This window comes from Lagenorhynchus albirostris, chromosome 1 (genome assembly GCF_949774975.1).
Source record: "Lagenorhynchus albirostris chromosome 1, mLagAlb1.1, whole genome shotgun sequence".
NCBI classification, from domain to species: domain Eukaryota; kingdom Metazoa; phylum Chordata; class Mammalia; order Artiodactyla; family Delphinidae; genus Lagenorhynchus; species Lagenorhynchus albirostris.
In genome coordinates, this window is record NC_083095.1 from 151,072,099 (window position 1) to 151,088,909 (window position 16,811).

The following is a 16,811-nucleotide window of genomic DNA, read 5'->3' on the forward strand; positions in this document are numbered from 1 at the left end:
TTTTCAGTGTTCTATGAGTTTTAGATGTTGAATTTTGCCAAATTCTTTTCTGCATCTCTTGATAATCATTAGTTTGTGAGAGGTTTTGGTCTATTAATAAATTGATTTTCAAATGTTAAACCAACCTTGCTTTTCTGGGACGAATTTGGTCACGATGTTTATCTTTTTTCTATATTGCTGGGTTCAGTTTCCTAATTTTTGTTCAGGATTTTTTGGTCTATGTTCCTGAGGATATTGATTTATAATTTTCTTACGTCTTTGTCTAGTTTTGGTGTCAGGGTAATGCTGGGCTTATAAAATGAGCTGTATATTGTTCCCTCCTCTTTTGTTTTCCTTAGGAGTTTGTGTAGAATTGCTATTATTTCTTCCTTAAATGTATGGTGCCATTTACCTTTGAAGTCATCTGGGCCTGGAGTTTTCCTTACAGGAAAGTTTTAAACTATGTATTCAATGTCTTTAATAGAATAAGGGTGTACAGATTATCTGTATCTTTTTGAAAGAATTTTGGTAGTTTGTGTCTTTCATGAAATGCTTCCATTTCATCTAACTTGTTGTATTTCTTGTTCGTAATATTGATATTTCCCTATCATCCTTTCAGTGTCTGTAGGATCTTTAGTGATGTCCCCCTTTAAATTCTTGATACTGGTAATTTTTAACTTAGAATTCTTTTCTGGTCTATCTAGTTAAAGTTTTACTGATATCAGTAAACTGATCTTCTAAGGATCCAGCTTTTGATCTTATTGATTTTATTTTTCTGTTTTCTCTTTCACTGATTTCTGCTCTTTGTTTTACTCATCATGTTTGCTTTGTGTTAATTTTGCTAAGTTCTTAAGGTGGAAGCCTAGATCACTGATTTGAGACATTCCTTTTCTAAAACAGGGATTTAATATTATAAATTTTGCTCTAGGCATTATTTTGGCTGTATCTCACAAATTTTCATATGTGGTATTTCTATTTTTATTCAGCTTGAAATATTTTCTGATATTTAATGTTTCCTTAAGATTTCTTTTTAGAAGTTTTTTTTTAAATTTTTTTAAATATTGTGTTTTTCCAGATATCTTTTTGATTTTGGTTTCTAATTTGATATTGTTATGGTCAAAGAGCATGTTTAATATGATTTTAATCCTCAAATTTGAGACTTGTGTTATACGACAGAATATATTCTATCTTGGTGAACATACCATGTGCATTTGAAAAGAATGTGTATTCTATTGTTGGGTAAAAGGCTCAGTATATGTTGATTAAATCAAATTGGTTGATGATGTTTTCCAAGTTCTTTATGTATATTCTTGCAGATTTTGTGTCTACCTGTTTTATCAATTACTGAGAGAGGGCTGTTGAAATCTCTAATGGTAGTTTTAAAAATTACATTATTTTTAATCTAATGAAAGTGGAAAGTTATAATGTTAAGATGGTTTGGAGTTGTAAAGGCTAAATTTAAAAAAAATGGTTTAAGGCGGGTGTATGTGCTTCTTAATATGCTTTAGAATCACATAGGTTTGTATTCCATTCCCAGTCCTGCCATTTATTACCTTAGCAACTCCTCCAAGCGTAGCTGTTCTTTGGATAGAGATATTACAAACTTCTTGGAGCTAGTGTGGGGATTAAATGCAATAATATATGTAGAATTCTTAACCTGATGCCCAACATACAGTAATTCTTGAACAAATAGGAATTATTTTTGCATTTTCTGAGTTGCAACCTAGGATGTGGAATGCATATTTCAATATTTGATCCTTTTCACCTGTTAACTTATTTTTCTTTTTTATTTCACCATTGGCCTGCACCATGATCTTCCTCTTTGTATATCTTTTTTCCTTTTGTTTTTATATGCCTAACTTTTACTGACAGTTTCTTTAGAGTCTTAATTGAGTATAGATTTGCCTTGTTGTGTTGTGAAAAAGGTTTTTTCTTGACATAATTTTACCCACTTTGCAATAAAATATTAAAGAAAAAGATAGGAGTGTTGGTGTGGTAGATATACTTGCAACAGCTGTATAAACATCCCACACTACTTCACCGTCTGAAGGTCAATCTCTTTTTCTTTTTCTTCAGATAAACCGAGAAAGTTGGTGTACCATTGAGCCATGCCCAGATGCAGCATCTCTCTTGGCTCCGACGCAGAGCGCAGGTACGCGGGGATTCTCCAACAATTTGCTTGAATAACTCATCCAAAATGTCCATTTTCTAGAGCCACATTCCCACTCTAATAACAGATTGTTTGATTTCAAGGTCTGTCCTTCATGAGCATTAATGGGATAAATCAGAAGGAGGGGTGTATGTGATTTGGGTTTGTAGGCATTTTGTCTCACAGTTGAAAATGAACACGTAATTACCTAAATTTCACTTCAGTATTAAGTTTTCACATGTGGCTTTATGATTTATTAATTCATCTGTGAAGGCGTATGTGCTGTGCATATATGTACATGTGATAAAGGTTTCTTATTATGGTAAAACTATAAATATGTATTATTAAGGACTAATCCTGGGGCTCTCGATTTTGGTTGTACATTGAAATTACCTAGGGAGCTTTAAAAATGTAGTGATCTCTGGGTCCTGCCCCTAGGGATTCTGATTTAATTGGGCTGGGGTGTGGTCTGGGCATCAGAATCTTTAAAAGCTCCCTTGGTTCCTCTGCTTTGTAACCAAGATTGAGAGCCATAATCTTTGGAAGTATTGTCAGCAATTGAGTCTTTCCTTAAGCACCCATGAGGTATTAGTAACATTGGATGAGGGTAAAATTCTCTTAAGACCTTGCTGGTTAATGACACAGCACATGATCTGTGGTTAGTTAGGAATCCCAACTTTTTATCCAAGTTTAGCCACTAATTCACTGTGACGTAAGGTACGTTCCCTAATGTCTATGTGCTCTATTGTCTTCCATCCCTAAAGCCTTACTGGCCTTTCTTAAGGGAAGAGTCCGAATGACCTGGTGAGTAACTGAAGTCTCTGTGCCTGTTCTTGCAGCTGGTAATTTGCATTTTGGGCTCTTGAGTCGACTTTACCCAACAAAACCTCTGTTAACCTGTCCAGTTTTCACTGACCTGCTTTAAAAATTACCAAGTTTTCATTTACTGGTCTTTTAGAGACAGTTTAGCTGTGGATGTCCTGCAGTAGTATTAAATTTAAAGACAGATGGTTCAAATCCTCTATCTCCAGAGAAGTTTCCTACTGATTCTCAGTCCTCTGACTTTGCTCCAAAGGAAGTGTCAGAACAAATATGAAAAGTTTTTTTCTGTTTTTCTCTCACGTGGAAAAAGAGGTTAAAGGATATTATTATGCTGTAGTTGTGTTTCGGGTCTCCGAATATTATAAGACTGACCTTGTTCACAGATGTAACTTACATTTTCCCTATCTCTCCCCCTAGAATCTTCTACTTAAAAGTATAGTACTTACTGTGTTTTGGTTCTTTAAGCTGTTTGGGGCTTTTTCTAAAAGTGTAATTACTCTCAACCACTCAGGCAGTGAAATTGTCTGCTATGTAGAGGTTGCCTCATAATTTGAATATTCACAGGAAGTTTCTTCACATGCTGCAGTTTATTTTACTCATTTAAGGAAATGTATTTTGAACCCCTGAGCATTTTCCCCAGGGCATAATCTTGACCTTCTCCATACCCCAGCCCCCAAAAGACTTTGGTTTTTTTAGAGTGATTCTTTTTAAACTTCAGTTTATCAAAACCCAAGATCTGGATTATGCTTCTGAACTTCAGACCTGAGATTTTTATTTTAGGCATATTGTTTTGTGAATTCTAGGTACTTTCAGTCATGTAGGTTTCTTTCTTTTACTTTTAAACACAGCTCAAGAGAGCAATAGTGTTAGACTAAATAAGGTAGTAACATTTAAAATCACTTTGTATACTCTTCAATCCAGGATAAATGCAAACCTATTTAAATAGGAATAAATACAGATGTGTTATGATTAACATGGTTCAGCAAAGCCCAGTGAGTGGGCTGCTGGTAAGTTTTCCTACCCTTCCCCAACTATAATTTGTTTACATATGTATAATTGAAACCTCAAAGACTAGATAGCACTTTAAAAGTGCACATTTTGTTAGCTTTTAAAAAGCTAGTGGCTCAGGACACAAAAGTTATAGACAGATTTATATATGGGTCATAAAATGGGGTTGGCCCACCTCAAGGTGTAATGTCCTTACTGGATACTTGTCAAATCACACATTACAGGTTAATGAAGCCTTAGCTCCATTAGGCATGTTTATCGCATGCCTGCTGTGTACTCAGGGGCGGAGTTCTGGTTACTATATATATAAATTATTTCTCACCATCCCTACAACTATGTTAGGGAGGTACAAATCATCCCATTTCATTGGTATGGAAATGGAGACTTAGAGGGTCAAATTCCTTCTTGCCTGGGATCTTTTTGCTATAAGTATTCGGATCCAGATTTGAGCCACATCAGCCTCACTCTGAAACCAATGATCATTCATTCCTGTTTATACCTTTGTTTGCTGCTCCACTTTATTCCTTAGGAAGGGGGGCATGTAAGAAGAAAGGAAAGATTTTATCCATTTTGAAAACTTGTCAACACATGTGAAATGGGGTATAGATTAGCTCTGCCTTAGATTAGCTATAGATTATTAGCTAATTATAATTATTAGCTATAATTATTAGCTAATTATAATTATTAGCTAATCTGCCTATAGATTAGCTCTGCCCCCACTTCCATTTGTGGGGTTTCATAATGGCTTAAGGTCCTTTTCTCTCCCTTGTTCCTCGTTTTCATAGTCTTCCCTCCGCCCCAGCTCACCAACCAACATTGTATCACAGCAGCAGATTCTCATCCCAGACTTGGTTTGTGGTCCCTTGTAGTGCTGGCTTGGATTTATTTTCTGGGTGAGGTATTCCTACCAAGGCTGAGTCCGGATCTTCCCCGTGGATTTTCCATTAGAATGTCTTAAGCTGCTCTGTTTTCCAGGTCTGGAATTGGGACGTGGTCTGTTTGACTGCCAGCTGGACAGCTAGCACCTTAGCATAGTTGCTGCGGCAGCCCTTTCTTTCCTTGGCCAGTCCCCCTATTTTCCCCTCATCCATGGAGTGGAGTTTTTGATTTTTCCAAGTGGGGAAAAGGTGTGGGGGGAACAAGTAGAAAAATCACAGCCACCAGCTCCACCTAAGTTAGTACATACTCTGGGATGTGGGAAAAAAGGGACCAGAACTCCAGAATCCCCATGATTTCCAGTCTTTAAAAGGCAAGGCTATTCCCATTAACTAACACACTCAGAAATAGTTTGGACCAAGACTGAAATGGGCCAAGGTAATTTTTTCTTTAACTGAAACATTTTCAGATTAATCTGCGGGCCGTGCCTTTATTCCTATGGCATCCTTTCTGTACTTCTGTGTTGAAATTACCTCTTAATATATTCATTTCTACTACAAAATTGTAAACTACTCCCCCCCTCCACATAGACACAAACATTAGGCATCTCTTTTTATTTGGATAATTCCCAGTACCTAGTCAAATGCCTAACTAATAGAAAAGGTAATTTTATTGACAAGTGATTCATGACCTGTATCAGTGCAGCGCCTCTTTGACCCTTCCTCTAAGATTCCTGGCTAATGCAGGGCAAATTATTTATTGATTGATGATCAGTTATTAGTTAATTTAGATAAGAAAAACTTCCTCTTCTCATTATCTCTGAACACAGACCTGTACACACACACACACACACACACACACACACACACACACACACACACACACACACACACACACACTTATTGTCTAAGCATAGACTATAAGAATTAAAAGACACATTAGGGGTCGTCTAGTTCAGTCTCCACTTCCACTTCTGCGCAGACAGCTTTTTCGAAATGTCTTGCCACGGTCACTCAGCCTTTGCTCCAGCCCTTCTGGTGAACGAGCCTCATGACTTTATAAGGCTGCCAGCCTATGGCCCGAAGCCCCGTTATAGTGAAGCTCTGGCTTCCACTTGGCAGGCTTTGTTCTCCCTCCTGAATGGCACAGGGCAAATCTGCAGCCATCCTCAGACACATTTTCTTCAAGCTCCTCTGCAACCTGAATGTATCCCAGGTGTTTCCACTCATGGTGACCTCATTACCATGCATGCATTTTTGTTTATCAGTGTTTTAATTTAATTTATCAATATTTAGGAACAAACACAACCGTATAGGTGCAGTGTTGGTGGCACATACTGGCCAGACTGTCCCCATTTTGGATTTGGGTGCATTGTCTATTAATAGAGCCTAAAACCATTAGTATTTGTTTGTTTTGCCATAACCTTGTATTGTGAACTCCTCTTGAATTTGCTTTCAAGCAAAACCTCCAGGTAGAGTTCTCATGAACTGCTAGGTAGCCAGGTTATCTACTCTCTCCCTCATCACTTAGTGTCACCTGCAGGTTTGATAAACATACGTTTGTTTTTCCAAATCATGCTTAATGCTAACTAGAATGGAAACGCTTCATTCTTCAAAACTTCTTGAAGGAGGTTGATGTCTTACTTGGTTTCACCATGTACACAGAGATATTTTTATCTCTGTTGTTATCAGGTCACATGTCCTTTTTGTTTACAGAGTTAAAGAAGAGAGTGGGTTAAATACTTTGCTAATTTAAGCATACAAATCTTTAGAATCCCTAGATGTACCAATGTAATATTTCTATCAAGGCCCTCTCTGTCTGGTTCACCAGAGTCCACATCCTAGTTGTTGAACTGAAAACAGATTCTAGATTATATATTTTTCTTCATCACATTATTCATCCAATGTCAGATCTATTAAAGGTAGGAGAATTTAAATAGTTATATTTCTGTTATTGCTTAATAGAACCCGTGAGTTTAATACACAGGTATGTTTTATTAGTTATGCTCCCCCTTTGTCTTTTATCTCGGTATTTTGATAAAATAACAAGTTTCCAGAAAGAACTTAAGTCTCAAAAACAGAAATTGCCCACAAATCCTATCACATAGTTTCCTAATAAGGAACTTCTGATTCTGGTAGCAAAAGAAATAAATTCTATAACTACCAGGAGGAAAAGATCATTATTTAAATACATAGGTGGAATTATGGTTCTAAATCATCGTTTTATCTTTCTGTACCTGTGGTTTACATGACAAACTCATGGTTGTCCTGTAGTAACTGTATCAACTGAGAATTGAAAGCTACTAATTCGACTGTGTCCTTTACAGCTTCTTAGTATGAGGAGGGAGGGAGATTCATCAGCTGGTTGATTTAAAAGGCTGGAATGAAAAGAAACTGATTTTTTTTTTTAAAGCAGTGGTTGAATAAATTTTCTTTTTCAGAATGTGATAACTTCCTGGATGTTGGATTGGGCAGAGAGTGTGCCTCAAAACAAGGTGTCCTTAAAAGAGAATCTGGAAGTGATTCTGACCTCTTTCACTCACCCAGTGAAGAAGTGGACAGCATTATCTTCTCCAAGGTACTGTTGTACTCAGTGTGTGACTCCTGCTAGTAAGATGTGACTCCTACTAGCCTTACAGGGCTTCTCTTCAGGTCTTAGAGAAGTGTAAATGCCCACTTTCAGAGAATGAAGCTCCAGGTTGCCAGGCCTTAGAAAGAGGCCTTGGCCACTTTATTTTCTGTAGAATCATGGCTGGTTACGTACAGGTTTTGAAGCTCACATTGAAGCCTAAAGAAATGGAAGTTCCTTTATTGTGAATTAAATCAGATGACAGTGAATACTTCTCAGGGGGCAGGAAGGAACCACAGCTCAGACTGTATGACGTCATGTGTATAAACTAACCACAGAGCCTTCTGATTGATGTGTTTAGGCCTGAAGCTCGCTGCTGAGCTTGGTGATGTCACCCGTCCTCATGGAGCCTGCTTAATTGGAAGTTTCTAGAGCTCTGCTCAGGAATCCAAGCTTTCTCACTAGTGAAAAGCCAAGCCCATCCACATGAATCACCTCGTGTTTTCATATAATTTGAAACTCTGAGAGAGTGTGTGTGTGTGTTGGGGGGGGGGGGTTGTTGCATTCTTTTGCTTATGTTTGTATCTGGTTGCAGCAAGGTTGGTTTTGTCTCCTAAGAAGAATAGAGGCCTTTCCCACAGCAGGATCAGCAAATGGTACTCAGTTATATGCCACAAGTGCTTGTCTTTATAATAGAGGGTGGTTGAGGGGGCAGAAACATGGCAGCTGTGCAGACGCCTTTGTGAGGGTTCACGATGACTTTGGAGAAGTGATGAGAGCAGTTGGGGTTAGTGGCTGCTTAGGTTCTCCAAGGCAGCGTGATGATGCTGGGTTTAAAAGTTACACTAGAAGAAGGCTTACCGTTCTGGGACTCTGGTCTGGAATGTATTTAAGCCTCTGTGCATTTACTTTCACTTTCCCTTCATTTTTGCTCAGCGGCTCTCGTATGCCCGCTTGGCCTCCCCTCACCCTTTTCCTCGTTCCTTTTCCTTGTGGTCATTGTCTTCCAGAGGGCCTTGGAAAGACTCATGGCATTGTTAGTCATAGAAGGGATTCTGTAAAGTAAAAAGTCCACACAACTTGGAGGATCTGTCCTTCTCCGAAGTTATTTAGGGAGAGGGACACCAATATGATCTTTTTTTTTTTTTTTTTTTTTTAACCAACAGAATTTAGGTAATTTCCACTGTGATTTTGAGGTTTTCATTGTAAGGACTCCTAAAGTGTCCACCTCCCCTCAAGGGGAATACCATTCCGAAGGTGCATGTCTTTAAAAATGTATTGCTTTTGTCCGAGATAAATAAATTAGATAATCTCTCTAAGTTCCAGCTTTAAAATAGTCATCAGTAATCACTGAAGCTGGGTCATGGATACATGAGGATTTGTTAAACATTTATATATGTGTGAAAATTTTCTTACTAAGAAATTTTTAACAAATTGCAAAGTCTCCCTTAAGAAATAATTGCTTGAACCTCCTAGGTGCGTGACAGCTTGCCCTGGGCGTTACCATCTCTGCAGAATGATAGTTATTTCTGGTTACTAAATTGAATGATTTTCCTAGCTAAGGGGAATTAGAATTTACTACATTTTACCTAATTATTCGAACTGCCAAAAGCACTTAGGAGATTGTTCATACAAATGGCCAGTGCTAGATTTGGCAGTTTTTTCAGGATGACTGGACAGATACAATTTTTAAAGGTTGAAGCATACCCTGAATAAACTTTGACCAACATTTCATACTGGGGTGCCTCAGGAAGTCGAGAAATGGCGAATGCACTTTCACCTCTTCATGCTGACAGAAGAATGTCTGATGGCCTGGGGTGAGATTTGGAGGGTCCTTCCTCTTAGTGTCTCCGCTCTACCACTGTTGTTAGTGACAGAGAGGTTTTGCAATAATGTTTTCTCTAGCATTCATAAAACCCAGGGTTTACATGTGATGGGAAAAGGAGACAGACAGACTCATGTGTACAAGATGCTTACTTTATACTAGGCACTGAACAGAATTTTTAAAGTATGTGGTCACATTTCATGCTCCCAGCAACCCTGCAAGGTGGGTGGTTTTATCTTCATTATACTCCTGAGGAAATAGAGGCTCTGATTGGTAAAGAAGTTTACTCAAAATTACTCAGCTGGTAAGTAACAAAATTGAGATTTGTACGTAGCCCTAACTCTGAAATCTGTTCATTTTCTGTTATTTTGCTCTCAACCTCCAGACACCTGCTTTAATAACCAGTGCTTTATATAGAAGCATGGCAGTGGCAGACAGGCCATCAGCTACTTCCTTAAAAGCCTTCCTCTGTGGTCATCCACACAACATGTACTGTGAAACATCAGACTGTCCCAGAGCTTCTTCTCAGGCTCCAGCCCTCCCACTCTCCCTTCTCTAAAAAATAATCTGTAGGCAAGGCATTGCAACATCCTTTTCTGCGAACCATGAGTGGTGCATTAGGTCACTTCCTGCAGCCACTTGTGTGACTCTGGCCTTAACAGAGGTCTCTTTAACATTAGCCTGCGATGTTTGTCAGAACTTTCCACTTAATCTTATGTTTCCACTCAGTATGCCTGCCTCCTGGCAAGTATGACTCTTTGGTGAGTGTTGCGAGCTTCATGTTTATTCTTACGGATATTTGCTCGTTTCTAAGTTCTTTTTTTCCATAGATCAACAGCATAAAATTTAAATTTTGTTTTTAACGTGAGAAGAAATCCTAGGATGCTTTCTGGCACTAGCTAAGAAAGAAAAGTGTGATCATAAAATACACGATCTGGGCCACTCTGTTATCCAAAAGGATAATTGAAAGCCACAGAAAATACTGATAGTTGCTGCCTCTTTTCCCAGAGATAAAGTAAAGCCCTTACACCTTGTTTTTTCCTCCAAGTTATAAGACATATCCACAATTAAGAAAATCAAAGTAACTCCCCTAAGATGCTAACCCTTAAAGGAAAATCCTTTATTTTATATTGCTGTAGTTTGCTCTCAAGTACTTAAACACCAAGCCAAAAATTTACCTTTTATTTTAAACTTTTAAAGTAAATATGTTTACAGAATCCAAATTAGAAAAACTATAATCACTTATGAATAAGTATTGAAATTATTGTAATTTCAGAACTGTGAAGCAGGGCTGATGCTTGCTATCAGATACTTAAATAAAGTATTGCACATAAATGGATTAAGTGATTGGCATACATTAGGATTTTAAAATATGAGCTTTTATTTTCAAGGCACATGGCAGAGTGTCCTGTGTATAATATAATAGATAATAATTTATAAGTATTTGACGAGTAAGTGAATGAAAATTAAAGGACTAGTATTTTGGCAATATTAAGCATGATTCCTTCAGGTGTAGTAATAAGATATAAACTGCATAGCTATTTCTATATTTCTATGTATATAAGTGTATATAATGTTTACACCTCTCTATATACATATCTATATCATACCTATATGGTGTGACACTGGTTAAGAAAGCCAATCAGGCATTTTTTTCGCCAACATTTTATTTTAAAAATTCTGAAACAGAAAAGTTAGAAGAATTGTGCAGTGAACATCCACCACCTAAATTCTGCAATTAACTTTTTATTACATTTGCTTTGTTACATAGTTATGCATCTGTCTCTCATTCTTCCACCTACCAGTTCATCTAATTTCTTTGATGCACTTCAAAATAACTTACAGATATCAATACACTTCACCCCTAAATACTTAGAATTCAGTATTTGTTTATAGGGTTGTTGTTTTTTGTTTTTTTATAAAATTTACATACAATGAAGTATGCAGTCTCAAGAGTACCATTCAGTGACTTCCCCCCCAACTTTATTGAGTTACAATCGACAAATAAAAATCATATATATTTGAGGTGTATGACATGTTGTTTATATATATATATAAATAAACACACATATATATGATACTTACATACATATTACATACATACATTGTGAAGTGATTACCACAATCAGGCTAACTAACATATCTGTCACCTCACGTAGTTACTTTTTATGTGTGTGGAGAAAACACTTGAGATTTACTTTCTTGGCAGATTTCAAGGATACAGTACCTTATTATTAACTATAGTGACCATAGTGTATATTAGGTCTCCAGAACTTACTCATCTCATAACTGAAAGTATGTTCCCTTTGACTAACATCTTCCCATTTCCCCCACCCCTCCAGCCCCTGGTAACCACCATTATACTCCCTGTTACTATGAGTTTGACGTTTTTAGATTTCACATTTAAGTGAGATCGTGCAGTATTTGTCTTTCTGTGTCTGGCTTATTTCACTTAGCATGATGCCCTCAAGATGCATCCATGTTATCGCAAATGGCAGGATTTCCTTCTTTTTCAAGGCTGAATAATTCTATATCCATTCATCTGTCGTTGGATACTTAGGATATTTCCATATGTTGGCTACTGTCAATAATGCTGCTTTGAACATGGGAGTGCACATATCTCTTCAAGACAGTGACTTTATTTCCTTTGGATATATACCCAGATGTGGGATTGCTGGATCATATATGGCAGTTAGTCCTGCCTTTAATTTTTTGAGGAACCTCCATACTGTTTTCCATAACAGCTCTACCTCAGTGACCTTTGATTAATGCATTCACCCATCTTTGTAACCTAAATGCCCATAAGGATATATCACTTTGGAAAGTTTTCTCATGCCCCTTCCCAGTCTGTCTCCTCTCTAACCCACTAGAGGCAGCAACCGTTCTAATTTTTTTCTACCACAGGTTAATTTTTCCTATTTCAGAACTTCATATAAATGAAATATAAATATTATCATTCCTCTTAGATGAATACCCAGGAGTGGAATTTCTGGATCATATCGTAAGTGTAGGTTTAGTTTTATAAGAAATTGCCAGACCCTTTTCCAAAGTGGTTGTACCATTTTTTATTCTCAACAGCAAGAATGAGAATTATAGTGGCACCACGTCCTTAGCAACATGTATAATTGTTTTGTTTTGCTTTGACTGTAGCATTTCTGGTGTGCATGTAGTGGTAGCTCACTGTGTTTCTGATTTGCTTTTCCTTGATACCTAATGATTATGTTAAACACATTTTCATGTGTTTATTGGCCACTTATGTGTATCTTCCTTTATGGAATGTCTGTTCATCTCTTTTGCCCATTAAAAAAATTAGATCGTTTATCTTTTTGTTGTTGAGAAGTAGAAATTCTATATATGCATCCTGGATACCAGTCCTTTGTTAGATTTACATTTTGAAAATATTTTCTTCCACTCTGTGGCTACCTGTTCACTTTGATAATGCTGTCTTGATGAACTGAATTTTTAAATTTTTGATGAAGTGTAACTTATCACATTTTTATAGTATTGCTACCTGTGTCCTATCTTGTTATTAATTTGTCTGCCCCCAGCTGCGGTAACAGCTCTGTAGTTTTTAGCAATAGGATTGAATCCTAGCTGTACCTAGAATCACCTGGAGAGCTTGAAGAAGAAGAAGAAGGGAAAAAAACAAAGACAAAGAAAAAAAGTCTGGCCCTTACTCCAGATCAGTTAAATTAGAAACTTGAGTTTATTATGTAACCTCACTGAGCTTCAGTTTTCTCATCTATAAAATGGGAATAAGAATAGCTACTAAAGGAAATAGTTGTGAGGATTAAAAGAAATCATACATCGAAATCACTTAGTATAGAGCCCCACACATGGTGAGTATCCAGTAAATAATTATTATTCAAATTTATGTAATAGTTATACTGCACATATATTTAAGTAATAGATTCTCTCAAGCTTTATATAAAAATCATCATTTGTTTTGGACTTTTACATTAACTTTTGTTTATGTAATTATTTTGTAATTTCATTCTCTCTAGTTTATTTGGCCTTAAATTAAGCAAAACCCAAGTACCCTTGGGTCACTCTGTTGGACTCAGCCCCTGCCCCTGAAGCCAGAACTGTCTGTTTAAGGCTAGTGTTGGAAAGACCAGCCGCTCTCACACCTTTGTAGTGCTCAGAGGGCATTCTCTCTGAGGCCTATTGGGTTTTTCTAGCCTGATAACCATTTGCAGATTTTCAAAATTTTATAAACCCCAAGGAGAGAGAAGCTGATGGTAGAGATGATAGTTTTTTGTGTGTGTTCCCGTCCTCCTATATGCAGGAGGGAAACCCAATTATGAATACTCAAGAGAGGAAGGATTTGTGTGTCAGTCTCAGGTAGACTTGGTCTTAGTTTCCCTAGCATACATACGTGACTCCCAACCACCCCTTCTCTCCTGTTTCCACCTTTTAACATCTCTTCTACTTCTCTGCCCTAACCCAGTCTTAATACTCATCACAATTGTTTTGGCTGTTTGTTTATAAGAATGAAAATATATATGTACATATATTTCATTCTTATATATATTTATATATAAATGCGTAAGTATTCATATAAATATATATTTATATTACATGTATATATATAGAGAGAGAGAGGGAGAGGACTTGGGATATTATTCTTGATTGTCTGGAGGAATGGCAGCATGGGATCAGTTTAACTAGTACATTTGATTTACATGGATTCAAATCTAAGTTTTAAAAAATGTGTTAGTTTAATTGATCCCATGGCACCATTCCTCCAGACAATCAGGAATAATTTCCTAAGTCTTGAAAGTCGTTTAATTAGCAGACATTTTAAGAGAAAAGACCTCTCTGAAGAAAGACTGACAACTCAAAAACTCTTAAGAGGAGCTTCAACTATTAGGCATGGAACATTCTGTCTGTGTCAGAAGCCATAATTTTTCTCCGTTTCTAATATATATAAATGAAAAAACAGCATCCCCCCAATCTGGTACTTTCTTGAGGAGGGAGGAAAATGGTGGAAGTAGTAGTTCTCACATCTGTTATTTGGCAGACATCTCTAGAAACTTTAGCACTAACAAATTCAGGGACTGGAAAGGGAACATTGCAAAAACAGTTCAAAAGTTTTAAAAACCTGCTTTCCTTCTTTCCTCTGTTATCCGTGATTTAAATGGACAATACTTTTCAACAGACCTTATATTAATTTCTAACCTTTAGATCTAAAGATCATCATGTGACTTATCCATAGACACATACCTAGCTGTAGAAAGGCTACGACCGTACTCTGGGTTTGATTTCTCATTACACCACTGACTACTTTCTAGTCTGCAAAGGTAGTGTAAAGATGTGATGAAGTTGGGAAATTCTTTTGAGAATGCTAAGAAAAACTTGGAGAAAAGTAGTTTAGAGCCTTCTTTAGATTCAGTCTAAAGTTAAAACCATTTGCCTCAGTACTTAATAAATGAGCTCAGTCTTAATTTCTGTATTTGTCCTGTTTTTCCCTTTTCAGATAATAACTGCTAGCTCACAAAAATACTTGAGTGTAAGAATATTATACTGTGTGAACCTGATTCTTAAATCAGGATCAGGAATGCAAAACTAAAGAAATCACGTGTTACTATGAAAAAACTCCCAGGTCTTTTATTTTGTGTTTTTTGTTTTTTAAAAACTCAGAGTTAAAAGCACACACCAAGAAATGCCATAGCACACACAAGGAACAAGGCTATGTTGAGGCTGTATGCTAGGCAGATTTCTCCTTTTTACAGAGAAACCTATTCTACCATCTGCAAGTCATTTTCACACTGGGAAGAGCTAACTTGTATGAAGAATGTGTGATAAATGGAAACTTCAACTAAAAAGCTTTCATATCTTTTGAAGCCTTGCTTGTGTGTTTTAAAACAGGCTCATCACACATTTTGCTTTTTTGATGCCCATTCTGCTTGTCCCTTGGTATTGTTTTGAGAATTAGACATTTAGGCAGCTTTAGTTTCCCAGGACCGCTGTAACCAATTACCACAAATTTGGTGGCTTGAAACAACATAAATTTATTCTTTCATAGTTTTGGAGGCAGGAGGTCCTAAAAGCAATGTATCAGAGGGGCTGCTGTCTCTTCTTATAAGGACACTACTGCTTTTGGATTCAGGAACTACCCTAGTGTAGTATGACCTCATCTTAACGAATAACATTTGCAAAGACTCAACCAAATAAGGTCACATTCCGAAAAGGATGTGAACTTGAGGAGGACACTATTCAACACAGTACAGTGAAAAAGCTAAGACATCCTAAAAGTGTCTTCTAAAGTTGGTATTCATGACCATTTATAGTCTCCCTTTCTGTGGAGAGTGGCCCCAGGAATAGAAACTTTAGGATGCCCAGGTCAATCCTCACTAACTTAAAAGGGGTCATCGATAATTTTATTTTAAAACAAGACCTACCCTGTTTTAGAATCTACTTGGTAAAGCATATAGTTTTATTTTACAGTGTGGCCCAGTGAAGGGAACACTGAGGACTTTTCTGATATTGACTTTGAGATCTTATCCTTACAGGGTGGTTTTTTTTGTTTGTTTGTTTTTTAAGGTGATCTTATCCTTACAGGGTTGGTTTTCTTTTTTTTAAGATAACAGAACAGGGCAGTTTAAAAGTTGAAATCAACCTCCATTCAAATCTTGCTTCTCTTGTACTTGGAGGGGTGGGGGAGCCCATGAGACAGTCTGGGCCTCAGATTTCTGACTGTCCAGTGGTCCCCTCGCATCTTTCCCTCACTCATCGTTTAAAGAGCAATTAACGTAGGAAACGGGATTCTACAGGGTGGAAAAAAAAGCTCATATGAGCTGGTGAGATCCAGCCCCAGCGGTATAAAGAAGGTACAGTGTACAGAAGATACAGTGCTTTTGAAGTGTTGTGTTAAGCCTTTAAAGTGGCACTCCCTTTAGTATGGGAGTTGTTTTCTGTTTCAAAGCTAACAGGACTCATTAGTTTCCATAATTTTTAAAATCTTTCTTGAAGAGCTGTAAGTTTCTTTACTCCTGATTAAAACTGAGTAGACTGACTGATTAGGGAAATACTGTGAAGGGGAAAAAAAAAAATCACAGAATATCTTTCTCTATTCCTTGTTCCCTATCCCATAAGAATGCAAAATAAGGGTATTAAGATAGTACAGTGCCAACATCTGTAACTCAGAATGTGAGCATGTATCTTTTTAGACACTTTACTTATCTTTTGGATACATTTATTTTTTGAATGCCATGATGCTTACCTTTCCCTCACCCATCAAATTATGTGTTCTGGTGTCTTTCAGCACATGGAGAATGTCAGGCCACTGGGATCAAAATGGCACAATTCCTGTTAGGCTCTAGAAGTTGGCCAGGGAAACAGCATCATCACTTTATCAAAGGCTGCATTGCCAGGACTGATTATTTTATGTACAGTTGGCTCGATAAAACTCAGCCAGTACTCAGTTAAAGGAAAAAAGGGGATAGATTTCTTGCATTTAGGTGTTTGTGGCCAGAATTTGGGCATTTGTGGCAGACTTTAGGTGGGATAATAAGCTATTCTGCATTTTTTAAAATGCTACTGAAAACAATTAGACTTGCTTTTGGAATATAAACTTCAGTA

General features: G+C 37.1%; 1 protein-coding gene across 4 annotated transcripts in view; it reads left to right on the forward strand.

Annotated features, from left to right (window-relative positions):
• Window positions 1-16,811, forward strand: part of AKAP13 (A-kinase anchoring protein 13) — a 338,516-nt gene that overhangs the window by 245,465 nt on the left and 76,240 nt on the right. For all 4 annotated transcript variants that reach the window (XM_060156069.1, XM_060156077.1, XM_060156080.1 and 1 more), the window contains 2 exons: window positions 2,056-2,131; window positions 7,275-7,411. In XM_060156069.1, the coding sequence (XP_060012052.1) occupies window positions 2,056-2,131; window positions 7,275-7,411 (213 nt within the window). The remainder of the gene's footprint in view (window positions 1-2,055; window positions 2,132-7,274; window positions 7,412-16,811) is intronic.